At 37.9% G+C, this 17,382-nt stretch overlaps 2 protein-coding genes and 2 non-coding genes across 4 annotated transcripts; 2 read left to right on the top strand and 2 right to left on the bottom strand.

Annotated features, from left to right (window-relative positions):
* Window positions 1-6,759: 6,759 nt before the first annotated feature.
* LOC143632636 (shewanella-like protein phosphatase 1) lies at window positions 6,760-10,686 on the top strand. The gene is made up of 11 exons (XM_077101103.1): window positions 6,760-6,957; window positions 7,957-8,057; window positions 8,131-8,244; window positions 8,314-8,322; window positions 8,393-8,596; window positions 8,735-8,870; window positions 8,936-9,111; window positions 9,920-10,008; window positions 10,138-10,207; window positions 10,306-10,403; window positions 10,546-10,686. Exons 1-10 carry the CDS (start codon window positions 6,774-6,776, stop codon window positions 10,390-10,392), a joined length of 1,170 nt encoding a protein of 389 aa, XP_076957218.1. The 5' UTR covers window positions 6,760-6,773; the 3' UTR covers window positions 10,393-10,403; window positions 10,546-10,686.
* A 993-nt stretch (window positions 10,687-11,679) lies between these two features.
* LOC143632690 (uncharacterized) lies at window positions 11,680-15,318 on the top strand. The gene is made up of 11 exons (XM_077101145.1): window positions 11,680-11,760; window positions 12,046-12,312; window positions 13,491-13,576; window positions 13,712-13,782; window positions 13,913-14,051; window positions 14,130-14,178; window positions 14,260-14,397; window positions 14,497-14,577; window positions 14,668-14,844; window positions 14,922-15,008; window positions 15,095-15,318. Exons 1-11 carry the CDS (start codon window positions 11,680-11,682, stop codon window positions 15,155-15,157), a joined length of 1,239 nt encoding a protein of 412 aa, XP_076957260.1. The 3' UTR covers window positions 15,158-15,318.
* A 1,886-nt stretch (window positions 15,319-17,204) lies between these two features.
* Window positions 17,205-17,289, bottom strand: LOC143632703 (small nucleolar RNA snoR114). Its single transcript, XR_013153557.1, has one exon. It is a non-coding gene; the product is annotated as a small nucleolar RNA snoR114 (small nucleolar RNA).
* A 2-nt stretch (window positions 17,290-17,291) lies between these two features.
* TRNAG-GCC (transfer RNA glycine (anticodon GCC)) lies at window positions 17,292-17,362 on the bottom strand. The gene has a single exon. It is a non-coding gene; the product is annotated as a tRNA-Gly (tRNA).
* Between the last annotated feature and the right edge of the window lie 20 nt (window positions 17,363-17,382).

Below are 17,382 nucleotides of genomic sequence, written 5' to 3' on the forward strand. Positions count from 1 at the left end.
TATAATAGTTTTAGTTAAGATATTAAAGATTTAATTATATAGATAATTAACTGATTCGATAAATCATCTCATTTATAGCTTGTATAATCATGACAAACAATTTCTTTTAAATAGTGTTTGGAACTACTCTCAACATTTGAGTGAGTCTTCCTAAAACGGGATGTTCACCGTCTATACCGGCAAAACGTTTCTTAAAAGTAGATTTTTACTGTGTAATCACTGAGTATAACACTATAAAAGTAATGTAATTTGTATGTAACAAATTATTTCATAAGCTCATACTTAAAAAATAAAATTCATGTTTATCCATAAATTTGTAGGTGTATGCCACCAGAATCTTTGTACAAGTAATCCTAAGTACAAACCCCCTTGCTTTAGTTTATAAGAAAAATAGCTAAACTAATTAATTATTTTTGTTTACGAATTTTAATGTACATCCTCTACTAGTAAGCTAACCATATTCTAATGTACAGAAAACACACAGCCTGCTAAAGGAAGTGAGCAAATCATCACGTCCAATGGGCTAATAGTTTGAGCATAATGGTAGCCCATTTACAGTTCGTACAACATTTTGGTCCAGTTTCAGATTATCCTATAAAAAGATAAAATCATGTAGTTAATACTTAATTGGAAATTTATTATTGGAGTATATTTCATTATTTTATGCGAAATGTGTTACATCATTTTATATTTTCACTATTTAGTATGTTATATTCGTGAAATTTAACCTTATTCATAGTTTCATACTATAAGTAGTGATTTTAATATTAGAGAAACTGATCTTTATATAATATAACAATAACTATTTGATAATCTTACTTGAAAATCAGCTAGCGCGTGGAGCTGGTAGCGAGTGTGATGACTGTGATTGTAAGATAGGGTGGTGTAGGTGGCAACGACATAGCTAGAAAACCTTGACGTGTTGTATTAAACAAGACAACTAGTAAACAAAACATTTAACTAAACAAAACATTTTCTTAAACACTAGCACAAACATGTTTAATAAGCACCATTACATAACATACCATTCTTAACACAATTAAATCTAACAAAATCAATAACACAAGACAACCAATTTAACAGCAACACGACTGGCATGACACATTTAACATGATTCGCTAAATATAATTAAGAAATAACAAGACACAACTACCAAGATACCACTAAACTAACTAAAAGTTACAACTCATTTAGTTACTGTAAAAGTACGTCGTTCTAACAAACGAGCCATAAATATGTCGTGCCAGTCTAATCGGTTAAGCATGTTAAACACATTTTTATCATGTCATTGCCGCGTTGACTCGTTTACCACCTGAAGAAACACTAATCGACCCCGGGCAGATTACGGATAATCTGGGGGTTAAGTAGATGTTTCCCACGAGGGGTTAGATCCTGCAAAGATGGTTCTTCTGATAACCTGCAAAACAGACACCGTGAGCTCGTCACTGAGAAGGGGGGGTTCCTCCTTGTGACCACCCTCCGGCGTGAGAATCAGACTAGATTGCTCTTGAATATAAGTATATATTAAGAGATTGCTAGAGCAGATATCAGGTATAATATGTAAGATACAAGATAGTATATCATAAGATGAGATGATCATACCATTTGGGGTATTTATAGCCGAATGTAGGTTTCCAAGAAGGTGTAGCCGGCTGAATAGTATTCCTGTTCTACCAACTGTGGCCTACGCACGTGCCATGCTGGTAGTTGGTGGGTAGGCAGCGGCTGACAGTGACCAGGCCTGTTGTGTACTATTCCTTTTCCACCAACTGCCGGCTATGCACGTGGTATGACAGGAGTTGGTGAGTAGGTAGCGGCTAATAGTGACATACAGTACAAGAGCATGCTGCTCGCCATACTGTTGTCAATGAGCTGTCGTATCCTTGGTCAGATCTTTTGCCCATACCTCGTCAGGTACAGTACAAAAGATCTTTCAGTATCGTACGGACTGGCTCATTTGTGCGGGAGTATTCCCCCTCCCGCCTTTGTGCGGGATTGTTCCCGGCTTGCTCATTCCTTCTTCAGGTGACTACTGAATTATTATGAGTGTTAAGCCTTGTGCGTGTAGCCTTGCTGCGCGGGTAGCCTTCCCTGATGGCTGGTATCCGTAACTGCGGGAACAGGCGGAGTACTTGGAAACCATTGGGAGGCGTTTCCTGCGGGAACAGCTAGCGTACTGCGCGTAAGGACGTCACGTCTCTGAGCATGGTGGGTCCTGCCAATCCAGTTGGTTTCTGCGCAGACGTCTCTCTTTGAGGTGAGTCTTGCGAGTTTGGTCTTTGCGCAGACGTCCCTCTTTGAGGTGAGTCTTGCGGGTCCAACTGCGCAGACGTCTCTCTTTGAGGTGAGTCTTACGGGTCCAACTGGGCTCTGCTGGGACCTACCTCTTCAAGTCCCCCCAGTCCAATGTTCTTCTCATGAATGTTTAATAAAGTGAGGTGAACTTTTGGACTTAAGCAAAGGGTTTTTGAAAAGGTTTTAGTTTTAAGGTTTTCCATGGGGATTTTTCCCGCGGAAGTCCTAATGTCACTTGCAGAAATTCCCGACTTTCCTGCTTGATCTTTGGGTATGATGCGGGTAGGTCTGTAATCTCCTCGCAAGTCAGGAGCGTTGAGTCCTAGTTGTGTGGATTCTCCATGAGGTTTTGGTAGTTTTGAACATAGTGATCAATTATGTTAAAACCACCAATTCCATCTTGAAGCTTCAAACAATCTAGTTCTCGACGTTCCTGCTATGCGGGGATGTTATTCCCGTTTCCGCAAGCATGGCCCAGAAGATCCTTCTTGGTTTCATTTCCCTGCGGAGTGCTAAGTATGTGAAGGGTTTTGCCTTGACACTGTACCCGCACTCGTCTTATAGTTACTTTACTTCCAAGGTATTCCTGGCGTCAATTCCCTGCAGGTGCTAGGTATGTGAAGGGTTTTGCCTTGACACTGTACCCGCACCCGTCTTATAGTTACTTGGTTGCCGAGGTATAGTGTATTTTTCCGCTTACTTTTGAATCTTTGGGACTTGCGTTATAAACGTTACATGACTTGCGCATGCATATTTTAGTTTATTTTAGCAATTTTCCCAGTGTTTTGGGTAAGTTAACCGTTCGACGCGCGGTTGTCAATAGGTTCGGTTTCTTCTCATGATTTGTGCGGTTAGGACCGGCACTTTCATTTAGTGGGATGACCAAAGTTTACCTATGACTGACCTGCGTGAAGGTTTGCCGTTTTTTGGGTTTATGCGGGTTTTACCGCCTTCCCCACACAACGGCTTTCTCACACTTATGTATGCGGTGAAGACCGGCATATCCGTGTGGAAAGTTAAAAGTATAAATGTAAAATCATCAGCGTCGATGTTCTAAGGAGAATCATTTCCATTAGAAGTGGCTCTGGGCCTTTACAAATTTGGAATTGATCTACATGTAACATTTGCGTAATTGAGCTCCGTTCCATGTTCGTGGGACGGGAGTGCCATCGAGCCTTTCGAGCCGGTGCGCCTTTTCCCAGTACTTGTTTGATAACGTACGGACCTTCCCAGACATGGGTCAGCTTTCCTGGGCGCTCTTGGTTCGAAGCCTCGTTGTTACGCAATATGTAGTCTCCTACATTGAAGTTGCAGAGTTTTACCCGCGTGTTGTAGTACTTTTGCATTTGTCGTTTGTAGTTCTCTTCACGCATTACGGCTAAGTCTCTGCGTTCCTCGGTTAGCATAAGGTCTAACCGTCTTTCCGCATTATTGTCCTCTGGTTGAATCATGACCCTTGGTGAGGGTAGACCAATTTCGACCGGGACCATGGCTTCAGTGCCATAAGTGAGGCTGAACGGGGTTTCTCCCGTACTTACCTTTTTCATCGTTCTGTGTGCCCAAAGTACGTGTGGAACTTCGTCCACCCAGCCGGATCTGTGTTCCAATAGTCTTCTCTTTATGCCGTCGACGATGCTCCTATTTGCTCTTTCCACCTCACCATTACCCTGCGGGTGCGCCACCGAGGTAAAGGTGTGGGTGATTTGAAGTTCTTTAAGCCACTGTTGTAGCTTCTTGTCAGCAAAGTTGGTACCGTTATCGCTCACCAAATTCTGTGGAAGCCCGAAACGACAAATGATAAATTCCCAAATGAATTTTTTGATATGTTTTGCGGTCGTTTGGGCTAAGGGTTTTGCCTCTATCCACTTGGTGAAGTAGTCGATGGCGACCACTAGAAACTGGACGTTCCCTGCTGCTGTGGGAAATGGGCCTGTCAAGTCGATGGCCCACTTTTGAAATGGCCATGCAGAGGTGACTGGAACAAGTTCATTCTTCGGGCGATGCGTGTTGAGTGCGTAGAGCTGACAAGACCTGCACTTTCTGATGTACGCCAGTGCATCCGTATGCATCCCCGGCCAAAAGTATTTCGCGTTGTTTAGCTTAGCTACAACGGCGCGTGGACCTGCATGTATCCCACAGATGCCTTCGTGTACTTCCCTTAGGAGGTAGTTGGCATCTTGGTCGTCAACGCATCTGAGGAGGGGGCCAAGAAAGTTACGTCTGTAAAGGATGTCATCGATGAGTTGATAGTTCAGTGCTTTACAGCGTAGTTTTCTCGCCTGTGTTTTTGACTCTGGTAGTATACCCGCCGCAAGGTAATTTATTATTGGTGTCATCCACGTTTCTGTGCCGGTTTGGATGACACAGACTTCTTTGTGTGGGACTGATGGTGCTCCAAGGAGTTCAATGCGGATGTCCTTTCCCAAGTGGGTGAAAGCTAATGACGCAAGCTTGCTTAACGCATCCGCAGATTTGTTTTCGCTGCACTTGACGTGTACGACTTTACAATCATTAAAATCGCGCATGAGGGTTTTTGCTTGAGCGAGGTACAGGGCCATTGTGTCGTTCACGGCCGTGTACGTCCCGTTTATCTGATTGGCTACTAACATGGAATCCACATGGGCTTCCAAGTTCTTTACTCCCATTTTACGCACAATCCTCAACCCGGCCAAGAATGCTTCATATTCAGCTTCGTTATTCGTACTTGGAAAGTCTAGTCGAATAGTGTAAGTGTATTCTTGGCTTGCTGGGTTGGTAAGTTTTAACCCTGCGCCTGAGCCCTCGCTGCTGGCCGCTCCATCAGTGTAAAGTCGCCAGACATCATCGATGTCTTGTGCTGGAGAGGGTTGAGCCTCGTCCTGGCACTCTTTCTCCCGCGATGCGGGGACTTCGGCAATAAAGTCGGCCAAGACCTGGCCTTTTATAGCTGGCCTTGGCTTGTACTTTATCGCGTATTCTCCCAATTCTATTGCCCATTTGGCTAGGCGTCCCGAAAGTTCGGGTTTGCCTAAAACGTTTGCAAGTTTGAAGTTGGTGAGAATAGTGATTGGGTGACCTTGGAAATATCGTCTTAGCCTGCGTGAAGCCTGTACAAGTGCTAAGACTAATTTTTCCAGGGTAGAGTACCGAGTTTCGACGTCTGTTAGGAGACGGCTAACATAGTAGATTGGCATCTGGATGCATTTTCGCTCGACTAACAGGACGGCCCCGGTTGCTCTATCTGTGGCGGAGAGGTATAAGATTAATTCCTCTCTCGCTTCTGGTGCTGTGAGCGTTGGGAGTTCGATCAAGCGTGACCGAATTTCCTGAAAAGCTGCTTCCGCTTCTGGTGTCCAGCGGAAGTGCGTTTTCTTTAGACAGTTTCTCATCGTCGACACGAATGGGAACGACCTATCCGCATGATTTGCCAAGAAGCGGTTAAGTGCAACTAGGCGTCCGTTCAGTGTCTGAGCTTGCTTGATGGTAGTAGGTGATTCCATTTTGATAATGGCTTCGACCTTTTCAGGGTTCGCTCTGAAGCCATCTTTTGTAACGATGACTCCTAAGAACTTCCCTTCTTCCATCCCAAAGGAACACTTGCTCAGGTTGAGCTTCATGTTTATCCTTCTGAGTGTGTTGAATGTTTCTTCGATGTCTTTCAACATCGCTTCTGGGTCAAGGCTTTTGATGACCAGGTCATCATGTATACTTCCAAGTTCCTCCCAATTTGGGCATGAAACTCTTTGTCCATCAGGCGTTGATATGTGGACACGAAATTCTTAAGTCCGAATGGCATCATTTGATAACAGAATGTGTCATCGGGCGTCCGAAATGCGGTTTTGTCCTGATCGTCAACGGCCATGTGAATTTGATGGTACCCTTTATACGCGGATCAAGGAAGCATTTAAGGCGAAACGGTGCTAACGAATCTACCTTAAGATCAATTTCGGGTAACGGGTAACAATCTTTGGGGCATGCTTTGTTCAAGTCTTTGAAATCTATGCACATGCGCCATTGCTTGTTAGACTTCGGTACCATAACGGGATTTGCAACCCAAGTTTGATATCTGCTAACGCGTACGATGTCCGCGTCAAGGAGTTCCTTGACTTGGGTTCTACACGCGTTAGCTTGTTCCGCCCCCATTACTCTACGCTTTTGTATGATCGGCGTAAAAGCCGGGTCACACTTGAGCTTATGCTCTGCTTTACTTCGAGGTACACCAGTCATGTCTGCTGGTTTCCATGCGAAGATGTCAGCGTTTTTCTGTAGTAAGCGTTTGAGTAATGTGCGCGTAGGATCAGTGATAGTTGGGCCAATGGTAAAATGCATGATTTGCAACTTAAAGGGACCAAAATTGCATATATCCGAGAAGTTAACAACGCAGCAAAGACTCAAAAAGTGAAGATAAAAAAATCGTGGCTGTAGTCGTATGAGTGCAGTAACATTCGCCATTGACAGTCATATTATTATTAATATTCAAAGCTTCAAGAAGCTCAACAATGGCGATGCCTTCTTTGTCCTTCAACTCCTTACCAATACAACCTCCGTCTCAACACGCTCGCAAGCTCATCGACGCGCCGCCACCAACGTCCGTTAGCTACGGCGGCGGCACGTTAAAGCCTATCGTCATTTCCGGTGATCCTCCGACGTTCGTGTCTGCTCCCTCTCGTCGCATCGTTGCCGGTTAGTTATGCTTACTGTTAACTAATATAATATCGGTTAATTGTTTTTGTTTGTTAGTTGAAATTTGAATTTTATTTTGATCTGAGCTCGATTATATTATTCACGCATTACTCGATTTGTATATCAAATGTGTGTTTACTGAGTTGTTTGAGGATCAATAGATTGATATTAATTAGTTCATTAAGCTAAGAGATATTGTGGTTTTGTGAAGCTTAGGTAGAGTGATTTGTCATTCATGATGTTTTGAAACTCAATATTGAATCAATTTGAATTAGCATATCAAGTGTTAGGCTGTGTGTTAGTTTAACTAATATTTAAAATCAAAAAAATAAAAAGTAAATAAATGTGCATATGACTAGTGAGTTTGAGGATGGTGCCAGCATTGGAATAGCGCTGGAGGGCGAAAAATGGTTTCGCGCCGGAATGGCGGAATTATAATTGGAGTGTTGTGGTTTGGCTTCACTTTAACGGGAGGTGAGGTGGCCGGATGGTGCCTCCCACTTGAGACCACAACCGACGGTCTTAATTGCAGCATATTGATTATGAACTAACACGCATAATTTGATGGAATCCCTGACTTAAGAACCTGATCATCCAGCCTTTAGTCTTTACAGTTCTTTTGGAAGTAGATTTTTGTAGCTTATCTTGAGTTTTCCTAGGAGCTTATAGTATCTCATTCCAAATTAATAGCATATGTTCTTGGTTACATCAAGTTTTTCATTTTAAACAATGTGTTTTGGACTTTTGGCTTAGGCAGATTTTGAACATATAACTTTTGTGGATTTTGAATTATTGGCTTGGCACATATGGAATTTTAGGCTCATTTTCTTAAGTCGGTTTCGCAACCTTTGGACTAAAGTAGTTATCTAATAAAATACTCTCTATTTTGGTTGTGGATGTAGCACAATCACATCGAACGAGTGAGTTGCATCATATGCATGTTAAATATATTTATTTCATATTCTTTACATTAAAATTTACATGAAACAATTGTTTTAGTTGGGGATTTGCACGGGGACCTAGCTAAAGCGAGACGTGCAATCGAGTTGGCTGGTGTGTTAAGTTCAGATGGTCGGGACATGTGGACTGGTCAAGAGACGGTATGCCTTTGGTTTGAGCAACTATAGAGCATCATAATTGATGCATTTTCTTACATGTTTACCCTTTGACCAGGTCTTGGTTCAACTTGGAGACATACTAGACAGGGGTGAAGATGAAATTGCTATATTATCTTTATTAAGATCACTCCAAATTCAGGCTAAAGAACATGGTGGAGCTGTTTTCCAGGTGTGCTTAAACAAAACTGTGGTTTTTTATCTCAGGCTTTAAAGGTCAAATGTAGACTTTGACTTTCAGGTCAATCAGGTTGCTTTTCATGTTATAGCAGTTATGGTTAACAAGTGAGTGCACTGTTTGATGATATTAAGTGAATGAGAATCATGAAACTATGAATGTTGAAGGGGATTTTCGATATGTTGATTCCGGGGCGTTTGATGAATGCTCAGATTTTCTAGAATATTTAAACGAGTGTGGGCACAATTGGGAAGATGCGTTTGCAAGTTGGTTTGAAGTATCTGAAAGCTGGAAACAAGAACGAAAAGTGTCACATAGTTCGTGGGGACCATGGAATCTAGTAAAGGTATGCAATTCATGGAACATATTGCTATGCAACTATGTTTGTGATGATTATGATGGCAATTTGGTAATACTGTATGTCCGTCTTCGTCTCTAATAAAAAGTGATGGGATTTGATTGATTCATTTAAGTATTAGGACAGCGACAAAAGGGAGTTATTGCAAGATCAGTACTTTTAAGACCGGGCGGTCCATTGGCAGCTGAGCTGGCACGGCATCCTGTTGTTCTTAAAGTTGATGATTGGGTCTTCTGTCATGGTGGACTTCTTCCTCACCATGGTATATGTTTCATATTTTTTGGACATTATTTTCTTTGAAGAGATAAATACTGAATAATGTTGCAGTTACCTATGGCATGGAGAGGATAAACAATGAAGTATCTAAATGGATGACTAATGCTAATGAAGATGATAATGGGCCACAAATACCTTTTATAGCAACTCGAGGATATGATAGTGTTGTTTGGAATCGTTTATATTCTAGAGATACTTCCGAGTTAGAAGATTATAGTATTCAACAGGCAAGTAAAACTTGTTTCTTCAATGTCTTTGTTACCCGTTTTGTATTCTGGGATAAAACGGGCCAGGCTGACCCGTAACCTCCTTTCTGTCGAGTTATTATTTGTCCTAGTTATGATTACAAGAACAACATTATTACAATAGTTATCTTAATCTTTGAATGAAAAGATTTAGGAGGTAGTATGTTATGAAAATATGCTTTAAAGTGTCTTTCACCCCATTTGGCACACTCCTTGTTTAGGGGTGTGCATGGGTCCGTTGGGTCCGCTTTGGGAGCAAACCGAACCAAAAACCGAGGGTTTTTTAAAACTGTTCAGTTTTGTCTCTTTGGTTTTCAGTTTTCACAATAAGTTGGGTTCGGTTTCGGTTTTTGAAATTTTTGGGTCAAAAAGAAGTCCCGAAAAAATTACTTTGGGTCTAAAATTTGTTGTTAATTAATGATTATTTGATTATTTAAACATTTGAGCCAAAACTTTTTGGGTTACACCGTTTATTATTATTTTATAAGTTACTTAACATTAAAAAATATTTATTCTAGCCTATAATTCAATAACAAAAGTCTGTTTTTTTACGAGTTTAGTTTGGTTATAAAAGTTGGTTCTGTTTTTACAGGGCAGTCTGATTTTTTCAGTTTTCAGTACATGCAAAAACTGAAACCGAACAAAAAATTCTGTTTTGAAGAAACATAAAACCAAATGGTCGGTTTTGGGTTGGGTTTGGTTATTCTGGTTTGGTTATGTTGGTTAGTTTGGTTACGGGTCGATTATTCTTGCTTAGAGATAATTGATCAAAGTTGTATTTGTTTCACAGATTCAGTCTGTTCTTGACAGCACACTTCAAGTAGTTGGTGCAAAGGCGATGGTAGTGGGACACACCCCACAAACTACAGGAGTCAATTGGTAAGCAGTCATCATGATATACTTATATGCTAATTTAACTATTTAAGTAAAATTAATAATAACTTATAAGATTTACTTTGTAAGCCATGTTTCAACATTAATATAAAGGATGTATTGTTTGGTATGCAGTAAATATAACTGTAGCATTTGGCGCGTTGATGTGGGGATGTCTAGTGGAGTTCTTGATTCAAGACCTGAGGTAAACCTCATTTTTGTTTCTATTTGGTACCTTTCACATAATTACAAAATATGCTTTATATAATGTTGTAAACTATTTAAAATGATATCATTCACCAGGTTTTAGAAATAAGAGGTGATAAAACGAGGGTAATAAGGAGTGAATCAGATGCATTCAGTGAACTTCAAGCTGCTGATTATGTTTAAATAACCGTAAGGTATAGTTTAATTCATATTTTTGTACTCACAACAAACTGCAATAGTTCCATAGACATGTTTGACCACTAGTCAAATTACTAAAACACCCTTAATTACATGCTGCGTATCTTACAATTGGCTTGGTTGGTGACTTATGATCAGGGACTTATGTAGAAGATGAAGGCCCGATATGGTTTTCCCCGGCAAATGGAGGGCCCGCGGGTTGATGGGCGGTCAAATAATATGGCATAAAACTTGGGCATATCGTGTACTCTACAATTACTTTCATGTCTATATTGGAGATTTGGGGGTGTATGTATATAAACAAGGTAGGTACTGTGGAATAAAACTTGTTTGGTTGATGTACAGGCCAACAAACATGATGTACAAGCTGTTAAGCATTGGATTATAGGGGACAAAACTTACATTTGCTTCTCTCTTCGATACGTTCATTATTTCTTCAAATAATTCACTTGCCATTTGCATAATGCAGAAACACATGAAGTGTGAATGTGAATGATCCTTTTAACAGATTAAAGATGAAATATGGCCTTAGTTGTCTTATTTATTACATATATGGATCAAAATGGCACATCTAGTTAGGGATGGCGATATCTTAGGCGTAGGACTGGTTTTGATAACTCTGTTTCATACCTGATTGTAAAATTTTACATATATGGTCACATATTTGTCAAGTAACAGAGTTTCATCACAATGTATTGAGGGATCATGGTTTATAAACTTACGCACATATTTGCCAAGTATGAAATACTCGAGCAGAAATGTCAAAACTCCATAATTTTAACAATTAATGGTTTATAACTTCGAAAATGCTATTTTTTTTATTTTTTTAAAAATATTATATAAATAATTTCCTATGCATCCATCAAACTAGGGATGAGCTTGGTACCGACCGGTACCGGTACCGAAAATACCGATCCCGAAAATCACAAATTCTTGGTGCCGGTACTGAAATATTCGGTTCTGGTACCGGTACCGGGACGGTAACAGTATTGAAGGTTAAAATTCGGGAAATACCGGTACCGTACCGATCCCAAAACTCAAAACTTCGCTCATCCATAAATCAAACTCGATTTTCAAACTTTGACATTTACACCTTTCCATTAAAACTTGTATTAGAATAGGAGAGTTCAGACTTTAGAACGTAAGCAATGTGAACTTGAAATTTATATTAGCATTTTAGCTTGGATAACTGGTTAAAAAATGGCTTGGATAAATATGGTAGTATTATGTAAATTATCATTCATATACAAGAAAATCGTTAGATGTTGGTAAATGAATTTGGGATTTGATAACTCTGTTTTAAAGATTGCATTATCTGATACAACATATGTTTCAACACGTGAAAATTTTACGGTTAATACTTGTATACAAAACGTCGATTTTTCTATCATCATATAATATGTGTTAAACTGTAATATCAAATAACCTTAAGAATTAAAACTAGAAAAGATAAATAAGTTGTGTAGGCTTTCTAAAATGGGTAAACTATAAATTAAACCTTCATAGTTATACACAACCAAAAACACTAAAAAATTTGGCATCATCTAATTCTATAATAATAGTATACAGATCTTCACACCCAAACTCTCGTAATCTCCGCACCTCTTTCAAAACCCTCATTTATATTCAAACTCACAGCCACTGAATGCATGCTTCTTTCCTCTCAATAACCACCACCAGACCTTCATTCTCCAATCAACAATGGCGTCATCATCATCTCTAGTGCTTCCATCACTCTCACTGAATCATCAGGTATCATTAAAAAGTGTTTGTTTCGGCGGTTATAGAAATGGATTCCGACGGGACAAAGCTAGGGTTTCGATGATGAGCGTGTCGGCTACTGCGATTGATGATGCATTGTTTGTTGATTACAAGCCTACTACTGCCTTCCTCTTCCCCGGTCAGGTCAGGTTTATGAATTGGATGAAATTGTGCAGTTTATGGATTGATTGGAAATGAATCGAAGGAACTTGCTGAATCGATCTGTGATAGTTACTGTTCTGGATGGTTAATTGATCAATTGGAAGCGAATTGATTAGTTGTTTGCTGTTGTATTACTATTAATTCATATTAGATTACTCTTATCAGTTTGGATTGTTTAACTTATAGAGAGCTCGAGCTCACCTCGTTTATGCTTCATTAGTTAATTTTTTATATTTTTATAATTGTTTATATATATATATATATATTTTTTTTTCTGATTATAAGCCATACATAGCATAATATGTATTATTTAGTTACTTTTATCATTATATATTTATGTATTAGATAAAAGTTTATATAATATTAGGCTTGCGAGTGGGTTGGCTCATTTATTACCTTAGAATTGAAGGAAATTGTTAAATGATTTGTGAATATTACTGTTCTGATTCGTTGTAGATGCTGTTAAGTTGTTAGTTACCGGAAGAACTTGCAAGATTGACTCAAATTGTTTAGTTTAGTGCTCAATTGGAAACGAATTGAAGAAAATTGTTGAATGATCTATGAAAATTAGGGGTGTGCATGAAACCGAAAAAAAACGTATCGAAACAAAACTGACGGTTTGGTTTTATGTTTTTGTAAATCCGAACTTACACTTCGGTTTTGGTTTGCGTGTAATAAAGTTGAAAAAAACGAATTGAAACGAATTTACAGAATTTCAAGTTGTATATATTATTTTTTAACTAATTATAAGAACATGATGTATAATATTTTAGCCCAAAATGAATAATAATTAATTAGTTGTTTATTGGCAAAATGATTTAGGCCCAAATTCATTATTTTAGGACAAAATTTTCAAGCTCAAATGGCAAACTGAAACCGAACCAAATACAAACCGAAAATTAAAAGCCCGAACCTGAAAAAAAAAATCTGAAACTAAACGGTTTTCAAGAATTCAAAACCAAAGTTTTTGTTTTTGGTTTAGTTTTAGCCCAGAGCTGAACCAAACCAGACCGCGCACACCCCTTGTGAAACTTACTGTTCTAATTGATACGTTGTGAATGCTGTTAAATACTAGATAAATTTGCGAGATTGGATCAATTTGTGCATCCTTCTATCGAATCAGATGCTTTTGCTCAATTTCATAATCATATTGTTTTCAGGGCGCACAAGCTGTTGGAATGGGGCAGGAGGCTCTCAAGGTACCAGCTGCTGCAGAGTTGTACAACAAGGCTAATGAAATTTTAGGGTGAGACTCAATAGTTTCTTCATTTATAATAATATAAATGCTTAAGAGTTTAGATCAGCTTAAGTGTTATCATTTGATAACTCATATTAATATTAATGAATGAATAAGTTAGCATAAAGCTATGCTTTCTTGAAGGTTTGACATCTTAGACGTCTGTGTTAACGGGCCAAAAGAGAAGTTGGACTCCACTGTTTTAAGTCAGGCAAGTTTCTTATTTTTTCGTGTAGTTATTAAGCCAAATGTTCAATAAATCAAGAATCATAAAAGCAAATCAATTAACTAATTAACCAAATAAAAGTTTACTTATTGGCATATCGTTTATAACTTTGCAGCCAGCTATATATGTTACTAGTTTAGCTGCAGTAGAGATACTACGTGCTCGTGAAGGTGGTCAACAGATCATTGACTCTGTTGATGTTACATGTGGATTAAGTTTAGGGGAATACACAGCTCTTGCATTTGCTGGAGCTTTTAGGTGAGTCAGTTAAACTGAATTCTGATATTATTGTTACTAACCAATATTCTATTGACAAATGACAATGTTTATCTTTAGTTTTAAGGATGGTCTCAAGCTGGTCAAACTAAGAGGTCAAGCAATGCAAGTAAGGAAATAATAATAATATTTTATGTAAAACTGAATAATTGTTTTGAAAGATATTAATTTATGGCATTATAATTATTAGGAAGCTGCGGATGCTGCTAAAGGTGCTATGGTGAGTATTATTGGACTCGATTCCGATAAGGTTCAACAACTCTGTGATGCAGCCAATGAAGAAGTCGAGGAAGCTGAGAAAGTTCAAATTGCAAACTTTTTATGCACCGTAATGCAATTCTCTCATTTATTATTAATACTATTATTTTCATATTTTAATAATGTGAAGTTTTGTTTGTTGTTAGTAATGTGGATTTTTGTTATACAGGGAAACTATGCAGTCTCTGGAGGTGTAAAGGGGATTGAAGCTGTGGAAGCGAAGGCTAAATCATTCAAGGCTCGAATGACGGTATTGCTCTTAACCCCCCCCCCCCCCCCCTCTTTCTTTTCTCTTTTCTCATAAAACTGTTATTTATGTATGTATACTAATATTCTGCAGGTGCGGCTTGCTGTCGCTGGGGCCTTCCACACCCGATTCATGAATCCGGCTTTATCCCAGCTGGAATCTGCCTTGTCAGCAACCGAAATCAAAACTCCAAGAATACCGGTTATATCTAATGTCGACGCACAACCGCATGCTGACCCTGAAACAATCAAGAAAATCTTGGCTCGCCAGGTCAGCATCCAAAATTGTGAAGAATTATATCTTTTAGTTATCATTTTACTAATTTTTGTTAACGACTGTTATGTTAGGTTACATCACCGGTTCAATGGGAGACAACAGTAAAGACACTTTTATCACGGGGACTTGAAAAGAGTTATGAACTTGGACCCGGAAAGGTAAAATATGGATTATTTTGAAGTTTCATTTTTTTTATTTTTTACTTATTTTGCTTAAAAATGCAATAATTTGGATGTAAATTTAGGTTATTGCTGGAATTGTGAAGAGAATGGACAAAACATCGCCAATTGAGAACATTAGCGGGTGATTTGTTGCTGTTTTACAATAATTGATGAATTAATGCTATTCCTTGTGGTAAGAGCATAGAAAAGGATTATGGGGCTTATATAGAGCAAATTAATTTAGTTGAGTTTTTGTGTATGATCAGAACTTTGTTAGTAATTGTATTCTAAACACAAATTATATTGTACGCTCTTTGAGTGATGATTATTATGACTTATTTAAGTGGTCTTTTAAGCGTCAGCTTGGAAACCATGCATCATTTTCATAGTATCATGATGTAAAAAATAATCTAGTGATATTGCAGTGCATTTGGTAAAACACAAGTTTAGGTCATTCAGACATTTTCATCCAACAGGATGTGTAACAAGAGTGTTATGCTTAGGCAGGTCGTGTTGTGAGTTGGCGGGTTGGTGCTGATATGCTTCCAAAAAACTTTAGTCCGAAAATCGAATCAGACACTTGAAGTCTTGAACACAATTATGACATGCCCATACACGGGTTGAATCTAACAGGATTAGTTCAACTAAAAAAATAAATTATTTTTAGTGTAATAATATACTAAAATTGCAAATTTATAACCAAAACCATTTTTATCTAGTATCTTTTAAATTTTGGTACGAAGTATTTGGTTAGCCTAACATACAGCATATTTTAGCAAAAGTTATAAACATAAACTGGTTAACCCGTGAACATGACCCATTAATGAAACAAGTTTGCATCAGAAGTTAACACTGACCTGTCTCGACTTTTGAATAAACAGAAGCCTATTTTGTGTGGAAAACTGTCTGGAACGAAAACACCTACAACAAAAAAGAACTTTGCTCAGATTCGCCTTTTGCCTCATTTTGACTTTCTTGTTAGCAATATATGCATTAGTTATAATTATAAGGAACAAAAATAATACCGTAATAAATTATTCAATTTTACCTTATTGAACCAAAGACAACCAAAATTGACTTATCAGCAAGAACACTTTCCGTCCATTTACATGATACAAGAACAATTTGGGTTATGTTTAATAACGAATGGATCTAAGTCACCAAACTATTGGTCTATAACCAAAATACTAAGCTTGGGTAGAAATTAAAATTAAGTTGTCCAAAATGTAGTTTTAAAGCATCAAATCTCCTAAAACCCCTACAAAACTTACCAATAAATCTTTATGGCATAGCTCCATAGAAATCTGGATAAATAACTTTTGAGCCAATCAAACAACAAATACAGCTGCTAGTCCCATAAATAATTTTACATAAATTTTTGCATTATTATTATTATTATTCTTTTTTTTTCTTTTGTATTAAGTTACATAAACATTTATAAATGATTTGATTTGGATATAAAAATAAGTGTTTTTGTAAGACTAGTGAAAATCTGGTGTGACAGCTGACTGGACGTGTTTGTGGATGTTAGGGTTGTTTATTCTAATTCACTTTGTTACAGATTTATGGACGTTATTATACTATATTAAAAAAATGTATCCTTTGTACATAAACATTATTATCTACGAAACATGATATAAACATTATTATCTATGAAACATGATACAACCAAACCAGTTATTCATGACATTCAGATTACTTAAGAGAGTTAAATTTCATGTTTTAAAAGTGTTAAAAATTAAAATCAAATATGATTGGGAATTAGGATAACATTGAATTTTTTTTTTAATATGCGCATACTGAAGGAACGACAAGGCAAGTTATCCAAATCAGTTCACGTGTATTCTTATAGAATGAGTTATAGAATAGCTTAGAAATCAGCAGCTTACTTTAGTTTTCATTAGTTACAACACGTAATTTTCGTGATGTAACACCTCAAAACTCGAAAACTATTAAACCAAACTACTTACTCATGACGTTAAGATTCCTTAAGAGAGTTAAATTTCATTTAAGTGTTTTTTTCGAATGGCGATGATGATCCAAGATCAATTCATGTGTATTCTTATAAAATGAGCCATAGATACGTACCGGGTACAATATGGTTTAAAACTACTTAAACTCTCATATCACACTTAATTTGGCTACGGTTTTCTAAGTATTTATAAAGTTTAACATATAATATATAAAAAAAGGTAGCTCAGATTCGCTTAATAATATCCGAAATATCGAATTGCTATGATGACCCAACATCACACTAAGCGCACTATCTTCACAGCTAAATGCACCAACCGGGAATCGAACCCGGGTCTGTACCGTGGCAGGGAACTATTCTACCACTAGACCACTGGTGCTTTATGCGTTACCATCCAAA

This window comes from Bidens hawaiensis, unplaced genomic scaffold (assembly GCF_021521415.1).
Source record: "Bidens hawaiensis isolate Kalapana, Puna unplaced genomic scaffold, B.hawaiensis_p1.1 tig00006520_1, whole genome shotgun sequence".
In the NCBI taxonomy this organism is placed as follows: domain Eukaryota; kingdom Viridiplantae; phylum Streptophyta; class Magnoliopsida; order Asterales; family Asteraceae; genus Bidens; species Bidens hawaiensis.